We start from the raw sequence: 21,557 nt of genomic DNA on the forward strand, positions 1-21,557 counted from the left end.
CAGCACGCGCTTAGAACCCAGCACTTCACAATTCCACATTTGTAAATGACTCAGATGTAAGTGTTTCTAGAGAGTGTTCCGCACTCCAAAGCTTCAGATATATCCGTGTCGAACCGAATGCCAAAGACGGTCAATATACTATAGCAGCAAACAGTTACCCAATACCATTTTGTCCTGGTGAGGTTTTAACGAGAAATCTACTTGCTGTGTCTCAACTGCAGGCGGTAGTGCACAGGGACAAGCTTTTGAAATGAGCAGGACCTCCTCACAGCAAAATCTGTAAAAGGTATTGTGGATGCTCCAAGACCTCAGCGTGCCCATGCAGTGATTCACGCGTTCGATGAAAATGGAATACATTTCTCAGATGTTGTCTTCATATTGTTGCTTTTATACCCCTGGCGTGAATGATGCGGTGTAAGCGTTTTAAGTACAACTATTCCCTACAGATATATATATATAAATGTGTGTGTGTCTGTATGTGTGGGTCGCGTATTGTGGAACAGCGCTTGGCGCCATCTGACGATTAGCGGCGCAGCCGCCTCCCCGTTTTCAAGCGACCTCTCGAAGCAACAGAATCAGTAAGCGAGAGGGGTGCATGCATATAGAAGAGGGACGACAGCGTTCTCTTTTCGTTCCGTTCATGCTGCAGGCTCCTCTTTCAGCTTATTTCTCTCATTTAACAATTTTGTTCTCGACCACTTTCTCTCAGCTTCTTCGACTCTTGGAAAAGTCCCTTGGCTTGATCTACCCCGACCGAGTAGCTCGAGCAAACAGTCGACGAGGCGCCGCTGGATAGCAGCGTTTCTATTCCACATTTGTTCAACCGATCCTACAGTCTCCTCTAAGTGTAAAAAGAATACGGTGCCTGGTCGTGTTCCATTGGAACTATCCACTCGCCCCTTGTAGTTATTTCTGCTACTGCGGGATGCTTATCTGAACGGAACGATATGGTTGGATACGATAGCCGTTGCCATCAGCCCGGATGCCTATTTCAATTCCGGCCGATATTAATTGCTGTTGTTACTGTTACGTCGACAATTACAAGCGCACGAGGTCAGGAAGATCGGCAGCAGTGTTATAACACGCAAGCCCTGCCCCAACGGTGTTTGCCGCCGTTTCTTAATGTGGCGTACAATCGTGAAGTTACTGCTACAAATACGTGCGGTGTAAGTGGCCGCCAGCGTTTCTGCATCCAGAACCCGCACCAAACGGCCTATCTAGAGTGTGAGATCTGTGACAATCAGTATGAGCGATATTCGCACTCGAGCAGATATATCACAGACTTTGCTGGAATCGAAAATTCGACTTGGTGGCAGAGCGAGACACTGCAGGAGAACGTCGATGATAGGCCGGTTAATCTGACCATCGATTTTCGTAAGTAGAAAATTTTCGCACGGGATGCTACTGGAAGCACAGAATTGGCATTATTTTTTATGTTCAGACGTGCTAGGAAGGGGTAGAGGAAATATTTGCACATCTACAGCCTAAAACTGACCGGATTAGTCTAAGAAGTGGTTTCAGCTTGATATTACGAACTTTTATTCATGCAAAACCAATCAATAGAACAGGGCCAAAATTTCACATGAGGCAGTAATACTTTTTACAGTAATATCTAGAATGTAGCCGATTTGTAGATGTAACTGGAAGCTGATTAGGGAATGGTTATGAAGTTATGTTTTGTTGTTTTCAACGAAATTGAGGTTTATTAAGTTCAAGACAAAGATTAATCACACTGAAGATCTGCCGTCGGTAAACATCGTCGAGTTTCGAGACTCTGATTTAATACGACTGAACTTGTGTTTACTACAGTACCGAGATGTTTTACCAGTATGACGTTTCTTTAAACTAGTCTATCATCTCGTATAACCGTCGCAGTTTGACAAGAGAAGCTAGGAGATTTTCTATTTTCTATAGTTGATTTATCGAATAGTAAGTTGTAGTTGGAATGGTTTAACTTTTCAACACCAAGGAGATATAGTAAATAGACTAACCGTTATTTAGCAAAAGGCACTTGAAAATAGTACCCTTTTGGTGAATTTTTTTGAGTCTCGTAAATGTATTACATTTACGAGATACGAGGTCATGGCTAACGAACTTGATGAATGATAAGCACGCTTAAGCAGAATAGTAAGTAAAATATGTAGCAATTTTTTATATTTACCATGTTCGCACCCCTCAGCCGTCCGCTTCCCTCGGACGAGTTAAGAGCACTACAAGAAATTTACAATGTAAAATAAATTTTGAAGTCCGTACCCAATATATATATATATGTTCGTTTATAGATAAATCTATTTTTCATTTTTGCAAATAAACAAGGCTTCCAAGAAGCATGCGAAGCAACATCTACAGTGTTGTCGTTAAAACTCAGCTGTCTTTACAAGGTTAACTTGTACTCTGTGCGAGTTATTGAGACCCTTCTACGCGACATGTGTCCAAAGTGCTCTGGGCTTGCTTGTGTTACATAAACAGAAAACACCCTTAACTAGAGCTAGGTGGGCGACAATTTTTACACGGTCCTTGCAGACAGTGCACCGGCTTCAGGTCTACAGGTGTACATTTGACGTTGGGGTAATGAATAGTCGTTTGGCAATCAATACACGCCGAGGCTTCTAAAGCCCAATTGCCCTCAATCGCACATGAACATAGAATCTCCTATATGCGATACTGACAACACTTCGTGTATGGCAAACATTGTACATTTAGTGCTACAGGCCTGGTACAACATGGTCCAGAAAACTGAAAATAATTCCAACGTCTTTCAATTGGCCGACACTCGTTTCATTCACGGCAGCAATACATTTCATAGCTGGACTGATTGTATACTCTAGCTTGCTCTCCTCGAAGCATCGAAAACGGCGTATAGAATTATCGGACGTACAAGCGCAGCCTTCTAAATGCTACGATATCATTGCGTTAGCCTGCAGCCCGCTGTTTCGAACGATGTCGCCTTTTTCGTGGAAGCCTCGGGTTTCCAGACAACGTCGTAGCCCTGCTCGTCCTGTTTCGGGATGCTTTGAGACACGTATTGACTAATAGCCGATGGAGCAGTCGAGCTTGCCAACCGTCAGCCACGAACAAAGCTAAACGCATTTCGTTCAAGAAGCGTATTGGAACAAAGGCGGGAGAGGCTTGTACAGTGTCGAAAAGGTCTTCTACCATCAACTGCTAAAAGGATATACCTAAATATAGCCGGGCAAGAGACCGGTCTGATGGGGGGCACTTCGGGGACGATTTGTTCCGATAGTAGTAGCTTGATGAACGTTAGCGCTCTGCAATAATGAACGAAGGCGCTGCGTTGTTAATCAGATATCGAATCCCTAGACCCTATGGAGTAATCCGCCATCGTCGGTTTCGTGAGATGTGAAAAAAATGACGAACGAGGAAAATATGGGCATAGCAAAGAAAAAAACGGGGCTACCTGCTACTCGGCTTGCCGTAAACGTTCAATGATACCTATTGTTAAATTATACAAAGAAAATGATGTTGAAATTGAACATTAGTTATCAATTACCTATAGAAATTGAGCAAAAAACTACTGAAGTTAACGCTGTTCATCTCTGGATTACTCGAGTTGAGAGGTTCATTCGATTTGCGTGCCCCGAATCTTCTCATTCTTTTGGTGCAGCTAGCGAAACGTAATATAGCTAATATACGGCGTCTTTTTGAGCCAAATCCGTGTTTTTCTTTTTGATCGAAATAGCACAATTCGTGTCAATTGGGTCTCTTATTGAATCGTAATTGATTAAAATAAAGAAATAAATGCGGTTCATTAAAGTGAAAGGTCACTTAGACAGCAGCAGAAACGGATTGGAACAGTTTTCTAATTAGATCAACCTCCAAAGCGAGGCTATAATACTTGCCAACTTTTTTCACCGTACATGACAAAGACAGTTGAGGTTTTTCCAACTCGTGCAATAGAGAAAGAAGTCCTGTCTGTGTATTTCATGAATACTCAGCAGTATTAGCAGCACACGGTATATTCTAACTTTATGCTTTTGCTCGCCGTGTCCCGAATAAGCAGCAAGGCACCTACACAGTCATTGCACTATCTCATTAGAAACCTCGACAATATTTCGTGACAATATGGCCGATGGCCAAAGCTCTCTTCTCTCGACGGTCGCTATGATTTCCTAGCCAGCAAACCCGCTCCTGCTGAAGCGAGCAAACGGCATGTTGGGCATCCCAAACGAATGAATCTCGTGTCTCGACGCTCATTATCACCAACAGCCGCCATGCAGAGTCACAGCCATGCTCTCGTACCGCCTGTTGCGTCGTTGGCGGGGGTGATACGGGAATTGCAGCGATAAAACAATCACATGGTAATACCTGAAAGGGGAAATTACGGACGGCCATGAGAATAAAGGGATCACGGTGTATATTTGGGTGTGTGCGTGCGTGTGTGCGTGCGTGCGTGCGTGCGTGCGCGCGAGTTGTACACCCAGACGATGAATAGCTTCACTACTATACGCGATTACGGCACTATTTTCGAATGGGAGACGACTAACGGGTGCGGTGTAAGCATCGCCTTGTTTAGGAAGTTCCACGAACTACGCGTGTGGAAGCGCGGAAACTTGATTTGATGACATGGTGATGCTAAACTGGTTCGAAGAAGATGGCTTCACCTTGGGATACTAGTATGCGAATGTCACCGACTTTGATTATAAGCTTCCTTTTCTTCGCTGTATGAGTTCTTGATTCGATCGTATAGTTTGTCGACCGTAGAATAATTGGAAACGAATTTAGTTATACTGAATATGAAATCATTCAACCTTAGCGCACATGTATAGTATGTAGTGAGCAACCGAATTATCGTAGTGTGTTCGTTGAATAGTTAGCGCAAAAATTGATCCTGGGGGATGGGGTTAAAATCCTAAACTTGCGCACCGTCAAAAACTTAGCCCATATATATATATATATAATAAAGCATTTTTCTTACCGAATCCCTTTTTTATTCGCGTTACAGGAAATCCTTTAAACTAATAGTCAATGATAAGAGAGATCGATATCTAATTCTCCCTTGAGAAATTTTAGCCCAATTCGGTGCAGAGCTTATAAATACATAGAACTGTTTACGATAGCAGAGAATCGGTGTACCAGTAACACACAATGTGAACAATAAACTAATGAATATCTATAATCAAACTTCAATCATCGACCCAGATTTCTTTCTATACGATACCATCCAAGGGCGTGTCAATGAGTCAGGCGTCATAAACGTCAAGACAGGAAGTATTGTTTACGCGGTGCTCATGGCGGATTCGTGTTGGACGTATTCTTACACATCCGGTACTTATGGATTAGTCCATTTAGTGCTCAGTGTAAATCGAATTCGATGAATTATTTAGCAATGAACAAACGGCCGCCATAATGCCTTTTCAAATGTCAAAGTCTCGGCCAACATAACTGAAATGTGGACGATTACCGCTATACACATAAACACACGTTGACATAAAAGAAACTTGATTGTAAACACCTTGAAACCATTCCAATAATGTCAGTTATATTTCCGGTTAAGCGCTTCCATAGACTTTGGCTTGTCGGCCTTAATTACTGAACTTCCGATTATACAAAGTATGGCCCCATCCTGCACTTTATATGAAGATTTTCGGAATACTAATGTTTGTAATAATTCACATTGATAGTCTTAATCTTAAAACTAAAAAGGACACTAGCTTTTCGGGATCGGTTCCATCATCATCTTCATGAACTGGTCCCCTTCCAACTTTCTGCACGGGACACTTTTCATTGGGTTTGCCCAAACCCAAAATAGTACGAAGCTCACCTACGATACGCTTCGGGCTCTATACGGGGGTTTATTAATACTACTCATACGTAAATTGAAGTCGTGATGCGATACATATTTACTCCTAGTGTACAGGCGAGATATAGGCCAATCGAACCCCATATGCGCACGTCGTTTTAAGCAAACACTTGTCCAAACGTAGTAAAAAAATTTACCTGTCTCGGTTCTCCTCATAAACAGCTTCCGTACATTTTCTATAATCAGCTTCGACTTTTAAATGGATCTGCTGTTGCTAAACCGGACAAAATACGCAGAGCTACCAGAAATGATATAGAATAATTTGATAATAATGAACTAGATAACGGGAGTAGAATGTAGTAGTAATGCGGATTTCCTGACAGGGCAGCGTTTGTCACAACAGGGTATACAAATACTTGTGCGATCCTGTTCTGTAGCTTTTTGACGGCAAAAGTCTAAACCCAATAATTGTTATGGAATAGATGAGTGGGTCCGTTGCGCTGTTTTTATGCACAATAATTTTTAGGACAAAAATGGACATCTGCACAGACTTTAATATGACTATGCAAACATAAGGTATCAACTTCATGCTATTTTAATACGATAAGATAATATATTGAGTGTACCATATCCGGGGAGGTATCCTAAATTGAACATGTTGTGTTTATAGAGTCTCGTAGCGAACGTGTACAATTTTCACAATTGCTTTGATTTTTTTTACGTTGCTGCATACATTTCCATATATATATATATATATATATATATATATATATATATGGAAATGTATGCAGCAACGTAAAAAAAATCAATAATATATATATATATATATATATATATATATATATATATGCTTCCCTTTGATGCAGTAATCATACGCTGCGATAGTCTAGTCTCTTTTGTTTTGTAAATTCACACCCTATTATATTTGTGCTCATATGGTACACTTGTGGCTGGGCATTACTAGTATATACGACTAATACGGCATACGATGATTGAAGTACACGAAAAGCATATCATTCAACTTGAAGTGTTCGGTTTTCAGAACGTCCATACCTTGTGTATCACCTTATCCTGCAGTTCCACGCTTCTAGCCCGTACGCATTTGTTATCTACAAGAAGTACAATCGCGAGAGCGAATGGGAACCATTCCAATACTTTTCACACGACTGTATGAAGGATTTCAAAATGGAGGATATATCGAGGCGAATTTACAGAAGCACTTTGGACAACAAGGCAGTCTGCACTTCGGAAGGCCTTTTCGATCCCCTTCAAGGAGGTACGTCGCGAGCCTTACGTGAAAGGAAAGGTTGTCAAATAGTAGGCATCTAGAAGATAAAAACAGCAAGAAAGTTTTTTTTTTTTCAAACAATGCTTACGTTACTTGTGCTGAGAAAACTTAATTCTCAATTGGTTATTATCAGAACACTAAAAATAGAGGATATGTTCTTAATTGTAAGTGTTTAACAAAATTAAAATACAGCTATAGAGTCCATCTAGATTTAGGGTGAGCAAAAACGTTGTCTCATACTCGGATGTTATTCGCTGAATAACGGTTGAGGAATATGCCTACGGCACTGTGAAGGTTTTTAGTAGTGTTTTACGCATACCACCGACTAATAATACACAACACCTATCTAGCTTCAAAGGAAACTATTTGAGAGATGCAAGCATAACTGTTCGGCAAGCGGAAACCGAAAACTGCAATCAGGGACATAATCCCAATAATCAATCGCGGGCTAAGTTAACAGGCGCGGAAAGGCATTAGCATGATACTATCCCTGACGAGACACGAGAACTTGCGCAATTATTTGCATGGCGGCTCTGCCAATTTAGGCGCACTGTAGCAGCAACACCGAAGGTGACGACAAGGACACCTTGATGAGTTGCTCTGCATTGGAACTGGTGCGGAACCGGACCGCTAAGCAGAAGCTCACGCAAGTGATGGGCAACGGTTTCCGCAGCTTCGTTCGGCACATTTGCTAAATGAATGAACATTGAAGACAACGAATTGCCAGAAATGTAGTCGTTGAGATGGATGCGGTAAAGAGAACAAAAATGAAACAGCTGATCAGCCAAACAAGCGATGGCCTCGCAGGACCTGAAATTACGGCCTCTCATGGGCCAGGGTGCCCAGTATACCACTGCGCTGCCGGGTATGTTGGAAGAGAGGTTTAACGAGACTATCGCTGCCGGCGAGGTGGGGATCCCTAAAGAAGGACAGGCCAAGACGCAATTAGCAAATTTACTAGCCGTCCCTACAAGTTCTAATTTGAAATAATATTTGAATTAGTTCCGAAGGGTTAGGCATACGGGGTGCCGAGTTTAGTGGGTGCAACTCCCACAGTACCATACAAGTATTTTAACGGTGAAGCTTGGTCTGCAAAAAGCATAAGACTTTAACCTAAAAAAGGAAAACGTCTAATTGTCACTGCGTACCCATGTATCACCTTGGCTTAGCCTATCTATGTGTTGTCATATCAACTTGCCGCCCATGGTCTATACGTATAACTTCTGTGTTGACATTGAACAGTTTATTAGTACAGTAACTAATCAAGTTAACGTTAGATGAATTTATCACGAATGTTGCTGCATTGATTGGTCCATCCAGGGCCCTAACTTGTCTCGCCATTTGCTTCATATCAACAGGCGTAACTGAGTCGAACAACAGCGGCAGCATAATACTGCACCACGTCGCTTTATAGAAAAAAAAAAAAGTAATTTTTCGTTGAATAGATACTGACTGTCATTTGTCACAGCTTGCTTATAACTTTTCTAGGAACGTTACGTTAAAATGCGCAAATAGTCATCGTCTCAAAGTTTTTTTTTAAATTCGTGAGCCACAATATCGACCGAGTTGCTCAAGCATCATGGCACAGCCTCTTAATTAACCTGCTGACACAACCTCTTAATAACCACAGCTGACAACTTTCGCCCCAAACTATTTGATACGCGTAAATATAGATAAATTTTCGTTAATTAAGTCTTAGATATACTCATATATATATATATATATATATATAAAATATCGTTGCTATTAATAGAATAGCTGAGCTGGCTGTAGGTGAAAAGAATTTACTATTAGATGCTTCGGCGATCTCTTCCCAACAGGTACCGTGGCTTTTCGACCTTTGGACTTGCGTAGCGACACATACGAAATCGCTAACGATAGCACAGTGCTCGCCCGGGAACGGTGGCTAACGGCAGAGCAAATACGCATCTCATTATTACGAATTAACACGTTCGGTGATGATCTCTTCAAGGCGACAGCAGTACTTCAGTCATACTTTTATGCAATATCTGATCTCTCAATAGGTGCCAGGTTTGTTACTATCGCAAGTTTAACGTCGACGAAAGAATCAAGTAGTCGAACATGTGTTCTTGTCACCTGTGTATGAGGGCTCGGCGAAGAGATGGCTAAATATGTCCACGACCAAATCACAACAAATGCCCAAACCAGACCCAAGTAGCCTATTGCTTCTCTAGAATGCCTTAATGACAGCGTGGAGGGGTTATTCAGACCCTGTACAATAAATCGAATTATACTGCAAACAAAATAATTTGCTGCTTATTCTAAATTCCTAATTATTCAATTTTTCCTACTACAATGGTTATCGTTAATGTATGTATTAACTGATGAAATTGCAGATGTCAATGTCACGGTCATGCTAAAGAGTGTCGTGATGATCGCACAGTACCGGGGAAAAAACTGTGCGTGTGTGAGCATAACACGATGGGCGAGCAGTGCAATATGTGCAAACCCCTTTATAATAATCGGCCCTGGGCAGTGGCTACGACCCAAAATGCTAATGAATGCCAGAGTGAGTAAAAGTCCGATTGATAGTTAGAATTTGTAAATAAATTAACTTATAGTTTTTTCATTATGATGTAACTGAAATTCAACTTAAGTTTGATTAGGTCTCATTAAGAGTATATTTATGTGCATGATCCCTTACCTAGGGCTCAGGTAATGATGTGGTGATGATACACGTGAATGATGTGATATGATATGGATGGATAGTTTTTCCAAGCGCATCAAAGCTAGCTAAGTATAAAGGAAACTAGCAATTACAACTTTATATTCAATAATTTTGATTAGCTATTGCCATTATCGTACGCACACTGCGATAATGACCATTGCTTCGGAGTGTCTATCTAAGGTTCCACATAAAATATACCTAAAAAATACTGTGTTTTCCTTCAAACACTTGAAACTTGCATCTAAACAATCCAATTTTCACTAGAATCAGCCTGCGTGCGAGAGTCACCGGAGAGCGTCCTATAATTATAAGACGGTGTTCTTGTGCCACTTCAGGCCAAGCAAAGGACTTCTGCACGCAGCCAGGGTAGAAGCCATGGTATTATACAGTTCGTGCATGCCAACGCAAGTGAACGTTGCTTGCTGAACGGTAGAAAAATACCGAGCAGACTAAAATCGTTATGCTGTATCTAGAGACAGAAACGATTCATCGACAGAAGCGGGGAGAAAGAGGCTTGAAGGTCGTGAGTAAATCGTAGCAAAAGTTTACTAGAAGAAGAGGAAGAAAATAAAAGAGAATGCACTATATCATTGTTGTCGTCCGGTGTAGGCTATCTTGATCTTCATGTCATTTAGCTGCGATGAAGTTAAACCCATGCTGCATACTGTTTGCGCTCCCTTCGGCTCATCGACTTCGAAGCAATTCACTACTACTTCAGATAGTATCGGTTTCTGCTTCAGAGTGGCTGCTCCTCCTGATTTGGGCTCGGCGTGGGCGGTATACGAAGCGCTGACGCACCAGCCGATCTTCATATCACCGCTAAATCGCTACTTTGCCAGCAGTCGCGTTTCTGTTGTTCGGCCCGCCAGCCCAGTTGTACCATAGTCAACAGCTGGGTACAGCTGAGCGTATGCTGGTCAGAGGTCGTATTGTATCTATGCAAGGCATTTTCTTAGAGTGTACGTTAGAACCTTTGCTACTGCTAGTGAATTGGATGGTGGGAACTTACGTTAGCCGGTGAACGGTTAGTGGAACTCTTATTGCATAGAGGCAAGTATGAAGTGGCCTCTAGTCTTTGTTGTGATTATCCTAGTGGCTGGGCTTTGTGCTGGTGATTACGAACACTCCTACGAGTATCGAAGGACACGCACCGGCTATCCAAGCGATCATCGAAGTGAGCTCACCTCTGACCTATACAGTATACGCACAAAAACGAAATCCTCATCCGAAGGTGTCCTAAACCGTCCGGAGCTCTGTACGTCTAATGTATGAATGATGATTTGCAAACGGGTTGTTATGGGTCGTAAAGAGAGTCGTTCAGAGTTGTGTCGGCCCTATGATAATGTGTTTAACCTTTAACGCTTCGTCATGTATACTAAGTAAATTCAAAACATCGTGTAATAAATTTTATTTGTTTTCAAAAATCTTGTTTATTGATTTCAGGGTGTCTCTGCAATGGACGCTCCAACAAATGCGAATTTGATAGTGAACTTTACAAGCAAACTGGCAACGGTGGTCGTTGTGTCGACTGTCGGGATAACACTGCCGGTGTTAACTGTGAAAAATGCAAAGATAATCATCACCTGAATGATCAAGGGATTTGCGTGCCATGCAACTGCGACGAAAAAGGTAAGCAAAACTGAGCCGTTGCAACAGTGAGACTGGAAGCAGTTTCACTCACTTGGCTAACAGCGATACCAGACATAATACTTCGACTTTTGGAAAAACGTCGGTTATCCTTTAAGGACAACAATTTTTCCACTGGAGAATCGAGAAAACACCATCAAGTTAAAAACAAAAACGTAGATACTGTGTGACCATCGTGTCCATGAAATTATAGAACTTGAATCATTTGTTGTTGGGAACATTGTTGGATACTCATACCTCGGCATGGGAGCACATCAACCTGTAAAATGCACTCTTTTGTAAATGAGGCGTTGTATCATGATAAACGTTAAGAAAGCAACGCTTGCACTCGTCACCTATCGAAAAAATGTGTTTTCTTGCTTGACACCTATCGGGGCAATGTGGCACCTTTATGCACTCAACCCAGTTTCATTTTCATTGACGGTGGTAATTGACGATGATGATGATGGTGGTGGGTCTAACGATACTTGCCCGCTTTTGCTTGCCTTGCGCCCAAAACACAATATGTCCTAACCCTTAAATCATAGGCTCAAGACACCTACAGTGTGACAGACATGGACAGTGCCCCTGCAAATCTGGTGTTGGAGGATTAAAATGTGATCGCTGCCTTGAGAACCATTACGCGTTCTCCGAGGACGGCTGCCTGTAAGTATACCATTTCTCTTTTACATCCTTTAGGCAGGCTAATTTCAAGTGATGGTTTTTATGGAGAACAAAAGGTACACTTTTCAAGTCTATGCAATAGCCGAAAAAAATGGTAGTTGTGTTGACAAGATCTATTTGCATAGCTCTCCCCTCTATATATAAACGTCGCAACGATATACAACGTTGAATCTGTTCCCTCTATGTGTGATAGAACATTTAGCATAGTGGACCTATTCCGTTTGCGAGTTCCTCCGGCTGTTTTTCTATAGCTTTTTGACGAACATTTTTTTCAATTCCCTGTTGAGCAACTGTCCTCAGTGAAAATATCTGTAGCAGTTGAACGTAGAAGGAAGGTAGTACATTGAGTTAGAAACGTGTAGTGGATGTCTGTGCCAATAGCTGCTTCTTTGTAAACTTTGTGGTACAGACCCTGCGAGTGTCATCCAGCTGGAAGTAAGGACAGCCCACCTTCGTGCGACGTTCATACAGGAAAATGCTCATGTAAATTAAATGTCGAAGGACAGCGCTGTGATATATGTAAACCTGGCTTCTTCAACCTGGAAGAGGAGAATGACAGAGGCTGTGTTGCTTGTTTCTGCCACGGTCACTCTGCTATTTGTACATCAGACACCTCCTACTTTAAAACGACAATTCAATCTGAATTCAAACGAGGTAACAGATAGGAAATATTCTTACGATGCACAAAAAATTTAGTTAGAATTTGTCGTGCTATTCATAGACAAACACACGGTAAACCGTAAATTTTCAAATCAGTCTGTGCGTGTAAAAATGTCAACCCTGAATTGGCAGTCGCTGTCGATTGTTGCAGTGCTGTCCTGTAGACAGCGTCCTGCAAAGCCAAACGGTTAAAATAGTAAGCAGACATAAATGGGTCAGCGGGTAGATCTCATGCTTTAAAAAGCTTTAGGGGAAATTACTAGCTGCTGGATAATAACTACTGATAAAATATAGGAATACGACACGCCAAATAAGAATATATTTTTCTGAGATTTGCTTAATGGTTTCTGTTCGTATCTTCTTGGCATGTAACACAAACATGTCCATGTTGGAAGTTGATGGCCGGCTGAGCTGAAGCAGCTGTTTTAGCCAGCTTATTTGTCGTCAGACAAAAAACAAACCCGATACAAATATTCCTCAAATTAGTGAATAGAGCCTTAATTCTAATGGCTTGCGAAATGTACAGGTCCGGAGAAATGGACAGCAGAGGACGAGTATTCCGATCCAGTAACAGTCCGTTATGAGCACACCGACAAAGTTATCAGCGTCGACGCCAAAGATCAACGAACTGTGTATTTCGTGGCGCCCGAAATGTTCTTGGGCGACCGACGCTTCTCATATAATCGTTATCTGAGGTTTACTTTACGTATCAGCGACGATCTCGCGCGATATTCGAGTGCTGACGTGGTGATTGATGGGGCTGACAATCGTCAAATTCGTGCCCCTATTATTGCTAACCACCAGTCGGTCCCAAACATGATTAGTCGAGATTACACGTTCCAGCTGCATGAATCATTCGGTTGGCAACCCCCGATGTCAGCGGTAGAATTCATGAAACTTCTCAAGGATGTGCGTAGTATCAAGATTCGTGGTACCTATTTCCGAAACGGTATTGGATTTTTGGAGAAGGTGTCACTTGATTCCGCTACCGATACAACCTCGGAGCTTCACGATCCGGAGGTAAGAAACAAATCTACATTATAAAATATTTCTATTAAGAATCTCTCTCGCCAAGCCACCTAAACGATATACTGTGGCCGTATATGAATACAACCTAGTCCCGTTGAGCGCATCGTGACAAGTGGACAAAATGCCTCACGTCGCCGCCATTTCTCCTAGACGGTGCCCCAAATGACAGATGCATAGTTAGTCAATGATATTTAACTGATCCTCTGTGCAATTGAAATTCATCAGCCGGCGACATGGGTTGAGACGTGCTCTTGCGGCGATAGCTACAGCGGGCAGTTTTGCGAACAATGTCAGCCGGGTTATCGCAGGGATCCGAACAACAACGCCATAGGCGTGTACGCTAAATGCATCGCCTGCGAATGTCATGGCCATTCCGACTATTGCGACAGTGAGACTGGTTTGTAGCAAAGCAGATACACACAGACTTGTTTACTTGATCCGGTATTGCAAGCCGATAATTTTAAACCTGTTATAGTTCGCATTGTACGGTGAAGAGACGCTGCAGAATCAACGAATGTCAGATCGCCGAAGATACTATTACACACTTTTTGCCATTTTAAGAGGTACATTTAAGCCGTCGAACATTACGAAGCTTGTCAAGCTTATTGTTTGTCTAGATAGACACGTTTTGCCATAAACACAGCTCGAGTCCCTTAGCTTGCTACAGATCAATTTACTTTGAGTAATTCTAAAAAAAAAAAGAATACGAAATAATAATAATGTAAATACCGAAGGAAAAGCACGGAAGATAGTGTACGTTTACTGCCATGGAACACTACAAAGCTCTGGAAAATATATGGGAAAATAGCTTGAAAAGAAAAATTCCCGTAAATAGGATTTACACACTAACTTATTTAAAAAAACTAAAAAAAATATAAATTGTACTGATATTGTGCATAACATGCATTCTAGGTCGTTGTATCTGTCAGCATAATACGACTGGTACGTATTGCGAGCGCTGCGAGAAGCGGTTCTACGGCAATGCTCTGCTTGGCAAAGAAGATGACTGTACACCATGTCCTTGTCCTGAGCAGGGTGAATGCGCCCTCCTTGACGATGGCTCAGTGACTTGCCTGGCCTGCCCGGATGGCTACAAGGGCAAAAAGTGTGAACAATGTGCGGAAGGCTATTTCGGAGATCCGCAAGGCCTCTATGGAAAGAAAACAGATTGTACGCTTTGTGCCTGCAACGACAACGTCGATCGGAATTCAATCAACTACTGCGATGCGCGTACCGGCGAGTGCCTCAAGTGTATCTACAACACATATGGTCCAAATTGCGAAACCTGCAAACCTGGTTACTATGGTAACGCTACTTCGGAGAAAAAAGGCGATTGCAAGCGTAAGTAGTGGTCCTCTTGAAGACATCAGCGGTAAGCTACAAACAGTAGTCATTGAATGAATCTTTGAAATGCATTTTCTTTCTGCTGAAGCAATGTCGTCCACTCGGTTTTGATTCTTGGCCGACCGCACGCTTGAGGATCTGATAGCTTCCGGCTCTTTGCACTTTAGTACTACGGAAGTGGTAAAATGCGCGCGCGCTTGGCTCTATGGCCATACAGCCTCCATGCGACACGTAGTCGTTCTTAGTAAGCAGCGTAATAATAATTAGTGCGTGTCGTTTTTTGATCTCAGCACCGTTACTACGTCTGTGCAGAGCAAGTTTTATGCACTCGTTTCTTTTTAGTTCCATAGCAGGCATACATGAAAATGAAGCACAGTCAAGAGGAGGTCAACCCTTGACAAATAATATGTGAGTGTGTTTGGTTACGTTTATTAAAGTGTCGTTAGTACTACCCTCAAATAAGATCTATGCTGTCAGTGATCTCAAACCCTTATCTACTTCAAAGAACTTCTATAATCTCATGCCTTGAACCCCAATCTCGCTTCGAGACTAGTAATAGTGAAAGCAAACATCAAGTGACTTGCATTTTTCAAGATCTTTCTATTCAATCATAACATGTGGAAGCTTGCATGCACTATAGGTGCCTATGTGAGCATGTACAATTAGAACAATGCTACCCTATGGTAGAGAAATAGCTGTTATTTTTCTAATTGCTGACAACGTTAGGTTCCTTCCCAGGACTCTCCTCCCATCCTTTCCCCTTACAGGTACCCCACTGTCCGTAAGTAGCTTCACCACGTGACAGACAGACATACGTTACATAGCAGCTGTTGCATGTTGATTGGACTATAGTACGATAGCCTGGCAGAAAATGTCTAAATGCATGGACACACATTGAACTAACCTAGTCACTCGCGCACGGTCCTGCATCTGAAAGATATGCAATAACAGCAAAATGAAGAGTGGCACCTTTGCCAATCGGTGTATCCCATCTTCTATAGTTTACGAAACACATTGCTAAATGAGTGTGTGTAATTGTCTGAAACAACGGCGGTAATATTTAAAAATGTATATTATTTTTAGTACACCAACCACCAGCTTATTTCTAGCTTTCTAACTCAAAATAGAAGGCACTTTTCAAGCAGAACTGCAGAGTTGGTTTAATTTGAAGATGAAATACTCAAATCTGCAATTTGTCCTTAACGCGTTCATGGGACCTTTGAATGCAGGTTGTGACTGCCATATTGATGGCACTGACGACTCGACAGCGAAAGGCGGCCTTCTTGAGTGTCACATGGAACATGGTAATTGCGACTGCAGGCATTACGTTGTCGGTCGGCAGTGTGACCGCTGTCGCGAAGGCTATTGGAATCTGCAGTCACGCAGTGGGTGTGAACCGTGCGGTTGTGACACCATCGGATCAAAGAGCACCAACTGCGATGTCCTCACTGGAAAGTGCCCTTGTAGGCCAGGTGTTACGGGCGACAAATGCGAGGTCTGCCAAGTTAACCATTATGGATTCTCCGCCGAAGGATGCAAACGTGAGTGGATGCTCGACCTTGTGGAATTATTCCGAAAATCACTATGTACGCTCTATTGACTTTACCCGCTCTGTATACAGTTAACAAGTGAACACGCGCAGCTTATTATCCCAAATAGGACAAGCTGTATCCGTGTTGTGCAATCCTAACAGTTCTATTTTCATTGTTTAATGTTGCCTAGAAAGTCTCCGGCAGTGGTTCAACAAAAGGTCTAAGCAGGTCTGTAGTGGCTAATAGCTGATTACAACGAATGCAGTACAAACTATACCTAATGTAAGGACAAGAACCATCCTGATTATCCATAAGTTTTACGTAAGGTCACGCAACATTCGACGGTATAATACAGTAAATAATCTATAGGCAGTCTATTCTAATCGAACTGGTGCTTGTTTCTTAGCTTGCGACTGTGACCCGGAAGGTTCATCATCTCCACAATGCGATGCCGAGGGGCAATGTATCTGTCGAAAAAATTTTGTGGGACGAACCTGTAACATGTGTAAGGATAACACTTATAAAGAGCAGGGAATGTGCAAGGATTGTGACTATTGTTACACCCTTGTGCAGGACGCTGTAGATAAGCATCGTGTGAAACTCGAAAAAATTCACAGACTTCTCGAGGACGTCGAGCGGGAACCCAATCCCGAAAAAAGTCCCGATTTTGACCAGAAACTTGAGGAGCTACGCCACAATGCTGGTACGTTATATCCGCTCTGCTTTTTCAGGTACAATAAGAAGATCTTCAATGGTTACCTCAAATAGGGTCAGTTTCTAGTTGTAGAAAGCAAGTTATAGAAAGCAAGCTGTTGGTAACTGAGGTTATCTTACTCATCAAAACGGTTGTGCAGTCACAGCCAACGCGTTTCTCCTACTTTAAAGTACTTAGTTTTCATATTACCTGTGGGTGGTTCGTGAGGGTTTGAACTAAATTGATTAAATAAATTTCGCATTTGATGCCAATTAATTCACCTGTAGAGGAGCTCTGGAAGGATGCAAGGACCGCAGCTCACTCAGACAGCGATCTCGTCACAAAACTCCGAGACCTCCTTGCACGCATCCAAAGAATCAGACAACGGCTCAACGAGCAAGATACGAAAGTCGATGACGCAATGGCACAGTACCACGTATTGGTTGCATACGCGAAGGACCAAAATGTGTCAGCATTAAAGAACGAGCAGATGCTAAACAAGGTCAATAATTACTTAGACAACGATGCCCGTGAGGCCCTCGAAGAGGCGACGAAGAGAAGCCAAAGGGCGTCCGATCAGTCGACTAAAGTACAGCAGATTTCAGTAGAAATACGAGGCTTAGTCGAAAAGTAAGTAGATTTTGAAACTACGGGTGTCGGCATTTGTTCTTCGATGAAAGATTAAGTGTGATAGATAATTTCCACAAAACCCACAAGAACTGTAGTCACCAAAAATTAAATGAGTCGTTGGTTTTTCAGAGTGAAGGAAGACGTGGATTCGGCAATGCATAATGCGATTCAGGCGAAAAACCAATCGCAAATAGCACTTACGCTTGCAAAGCAGACTTTAGATAATCATCAACGAGCTACGGATGCTATTCAAGGTCTAAAGAAAGATCAGACCGATTTGAGGAACATGATGGTCCGTGCTGTGCAGATGGCCAAGAAGACTCAAGAAGAGGCCGCGAAAGCACACGATATTGCCCTTAATGAACTCACCGAAGCTAACAATACGATTTTGCCCGAGGAAGGAGATATTGAGGGAATAAGCAGTCGTGCACGCCATTTACACCTTCAAGTAAGTTAATCCACTCTAAATGCGCCCTACACATAATGCGTAACATCCAGCTTTTGTAACCTAATATTAATCGCTGCTCCCATGCACCCCGATCTCTTCTCTTTCGCTCGTTTTTATAGAACTTCTACATCTCCCATCTTATGCTTCTTCCCCCGAGCATTCGACTCGTTAGTCTATAAATTTCCTTCCGCGCCCTATATTTTTTCATACATGGCTGTGATGGGGCGCTATAGCTGCAAAATCAAGTTAGCCAGGTCCCCCTCCACGCAAACTCTCATGCTATTTTTCGCCCTCAGATGTCGCTCACCCTCATCACGATCGATCTTTTTTTTTGTCATTTACTACATCAGAGCTCAAGGTACCGAATTCAAACAGTCTGGAACAGTTCGTTTAAAAAAGTAGTTTGACTTCAAATATTCAGTGTGTCAGTCATCAATGACAAGCGTCCCATCTATGATCATGTTTCTTAGAAGATTTGCAGCTAAAGCAAGATTACGTATGCACGTAAATTAAGTTTTACACTTCCGTCCGGTGTAGTTTTTATTTAAAGTTGCGCGAAATCAGTATTATGCCCATGGTTTACAGGCCAGCCAGTTGGCAAAGAGTGCAGATGAGATGTACCTAGCCAACAAAGATTTCTTTGATAACGCATACAAAGCTGTAAGTGAGGCTCGACTCATCGTTGAAGAAGCCCAACGTCAGCAGCAAATAACTGATCATCTGCTTGATCGAGTCTCGGACGCGGACAGTCGTGCAAAGTCTGCGGTGAAGAGCGGCAACGAAATCCTCAATAGCGCCCGAAACACGCTTGACACGCTCAAAAACTTTAATAGCATCGTCGCTAAGCATCGTGACGAGGCTCAGGAGCATATAAAGCGAATTCCACGTATCGAGGAGAACATTGGAACTGTGGCTCAGAAAAGTAACGCGGTCAAGGAGTTGATCAACGATGCCGAGTTCAAGGCACGACAATCTAAGGAAACCGCTGAAAATGCACTTCGCATTGCTAAGCAGGCCAAGACTGTATGTACACGACATTTACTCGCTTTCTTACTTTTGCTCTATGTTACTTCCACGTGTACGTATGTATTTAGTATAAATATTCATAAACGGCGCACTGAGTGTCAAGTTCAGTCGTATTGTCATACATTAAGAACTACAATATACTAGCAAACAACACACATCTGTAGAATATACTGTTCTTATGCTGTACCCGATGTGTTTCAGGATATCAGCGACGTGGCAAATGACGTACGCGCAGCTCAGACCCGCGCCAACGAACTTGACCACGAGAGCGATCGCATCGATTCGGAGATGAGGAATATGGCGGCACAGCTGGATGACCTCGAGCGGCAAACCGCCGAAGAGAATCACAAAGTGGAAGAAGTCACGATGGGTGTCAGTAACGCCAAAGGCATTGCCACGGAGACTATCCACCAGGCCACGACGGCCCTGGAGGAAGTAAAAAGTATTCTCAGCCAACTCAACTCAATAGATTCGTACGATGAGAATCGCTTACGCGAACTGGAGCGGAAGTTGACGAAGCTTGAAGAAGACTACGCCCGGGGGCAAATCGCCGAACGTACAAAAAAGCTACTACAAGAAAAAGAAAGACAAAATAAGCTAATGAAGGGCTACGTAGACGACATGGAGGCACTGAAGGCTGACGTCGCCAACATCAGGGATATTAGGGAGACCCTGCCTGACGGCTGTTTCAACCCACTCATGATTGAGGTCCCTTAGTGGAAAATCACTTGGAAAGAAAAAGTATAACCGGGTGAAAAAAACTGATCAAAATTTGAAATTCGAAACAATGAGTAAGTCGACGTGTTACATATTAGAATAATACAAGAGCTATGCATACGTCCGGCAGTTTTTTAAAAAAACTGAATGCCTATTATTTTAGATCCGCTATGCCCATACAGGTTCCTTAAGCACAATCCGGGCCTGCTCGTTTTGCAGTAATGTACTTCGCAGTGTTAAACGGACACCTAGTTTCCCTTCCACCAATCATTTCTTCGAAAGAAGTCATTTTTAAATCATGATGGGCTGGCTATCTTGTGCGTTTCTTCTTCGAGACCTTCCGAATCTATTGACCTGCAATATGTAAAACATGTATATAAATATATTTTGAACAAATATAAATACTCAAATGATCGTAACGCATTCAAAACATGTTAGCCACTATTTTTTCCTATTCGAACCGTATATAAATTTACATACGACGACCAAAACCTATCACCTACGTTCGCAATAAACTTTATAGAATGCCTAAGCACACGACACATTGGTCTTTTGAACACTGCCTTGCTCAACGAATGAATGTCTTCTGGTTTCTTTTTCCCGTTGCTAAAAGGACTAAATAAAGGTCACCGCTTTATCTAAACATGGCTGTATTAGGCAATAGAAAATACGTTAAGTAACGACGAGATCCTAGTACGTGTATCCGGACGAGATATAATTTGCATAGATGGCGCCAGTGCGGTTAAGTCTGTCTGGTTAACAGCGTTTCATAGTTCGCAGTGCATAGTTAGACTTCACTGATCTGTATTGACTTATACATTGGCGGCTGTCTGAGAAGTCAATCAATTTGTACCGGTTAATGTGTATCACAAAACGACAAAAATGTCGCTCCTGCCTCCAGACACTATGTCGCCCACCTCTTGGGGCGACTAATAGAAGCTAGTAGACGCTTCTATCTTCTTGTCGCACTGAAGTCGTTTGCGCCTCTCGTTATTGTTGTGGGGGTGTCCAAAATGCATTGGTGATAATTCACCTAGCTGCTTCTCAAAACGACAAACCGTGCTCCCGCGTCAAATGGCTCACCGTATCCAGTGGCCCAACCGCCCCACTGAAGACACTCTTCGGCAGAGAGCTATGGTAGCATTTCTCACATATTTCCCACACTAGCTTCAGTAGGTATTAAAAAGGAAGGTCCAGTCAGCTAGTGAACTATAGCCTATTAAACGGTTTGTCATCCGCTTCGAAAATTACGACTGCCTCCATAACACTAGCTGGAGTGCTATTAATATGCACTACGTTATTACTTTTCATTTGCTAACTTCGGGCCAACAATCGGCCCGTCTTGAAACTAGCTTGTTCTTTCCTTTGACATTGCTCGAACAACTAAGCAAAAACGTCGAAAAGAGACCATCCGAGAACTCGTCGCACC

The 21,557-nt window shown here is 42.5% G+C and overlaps 1 protein-coding gene across 4 annotated transcripts; it reads left to right on the plus strand.

Annotated features, from left to right (window-relative positions):
* The first annotated feature begins 688 nt into the window (after positions 1–688).
* LOC111254066 (laminin subunit gamma-1-like) lies at positions 689–20,771 on the plus strand. 4 transcript variants are annotated; one of them, XM_086974756.1, is made up of 16 exons: positions 689–1,374; positions 6,804–7,037; positions 8,870–9,080; positions 9,407–9,579; positions 11,182–11,367; positions 11,913–12,030; positions 12,458–12,702; positions 13,235–13,728; positions 13,963–14,134; positions 14,650–15,078; positions 16,311–16,622; positions 17,020–17,316; positions 17,595–17,937; positions 18,067–18,385; positions 18,950–19,408; positions 19,613–20,771. In XM_086974756.1, the coding sequence occupies exons 1-16, from the start codon at positions 948–950 to the stop codon at positions 20,126–20,128; spliced, it is 4,935 nt and encodes a 1,644-aa protein (XP_086830882.1). In that variant the 5' UTR covers positions 689–947; the 3' UTR covers positions 20,129–20,771. The 4 variants fall into 4 exon arrangements, with proteins under 4 accessions (XP_086830882.1, XP_022670275.1, XP_086830883.1 ...); XM_022814540.2 differs by having other exon boundaries at positions 691–1,374; positions 18,971–19,408; XM_086974757.1 differs by lacking the exons at positions 689–1,374; positions 6,804–7,037; positions 8,870–9,080; positions 9,407–9,579 and adding an exon at positions 10,561–10,993.
* The last annotated feature ends 786 nt before the right edge of the window (positions 20,772–21,557 follow it).

The sequence above is a fragment of the Varroa destructor genome, unplaced genomic scaffold (genome assembly GCF_002443255.2).
Source record: "Varroa destructor unplaced genomic scaffold, Vdes_3.0 BEIS01000007.1, whole genome shotgun sequence".
Taxonomy (NCBI): domain Eukaryota; kingdom Metazoa; phylum Arthropoda; class Arachnida; order Mesostigmata; family Varroidae; genus Varroa; species Varroa destructor.

Bases quoted from the DNA above. Each gene is read 5' to 3' on its own strand.
- LOC111254066 (XM_086974756.1), top strand. From the start codon at position 948: ATGGTTGGATACGATAGCCGTTGCCATCAGCCCGGATGCCTATTTCAA. The intron at 1,375-6,803 runs GTAAGTAGAAAA...TTCGGTTTTCAG, and splicing joins TAATCTGACCATCGATTTTC to AACGTCCATACCTTGTGTAT. The intron at 12,031-12,457 runs GTAAGTATACCA...TTTGTGGTACAG, and splicing joins TTCTCCGAGGACGGCTGCCT to ACCCTGCGAGTGTCATCCAG.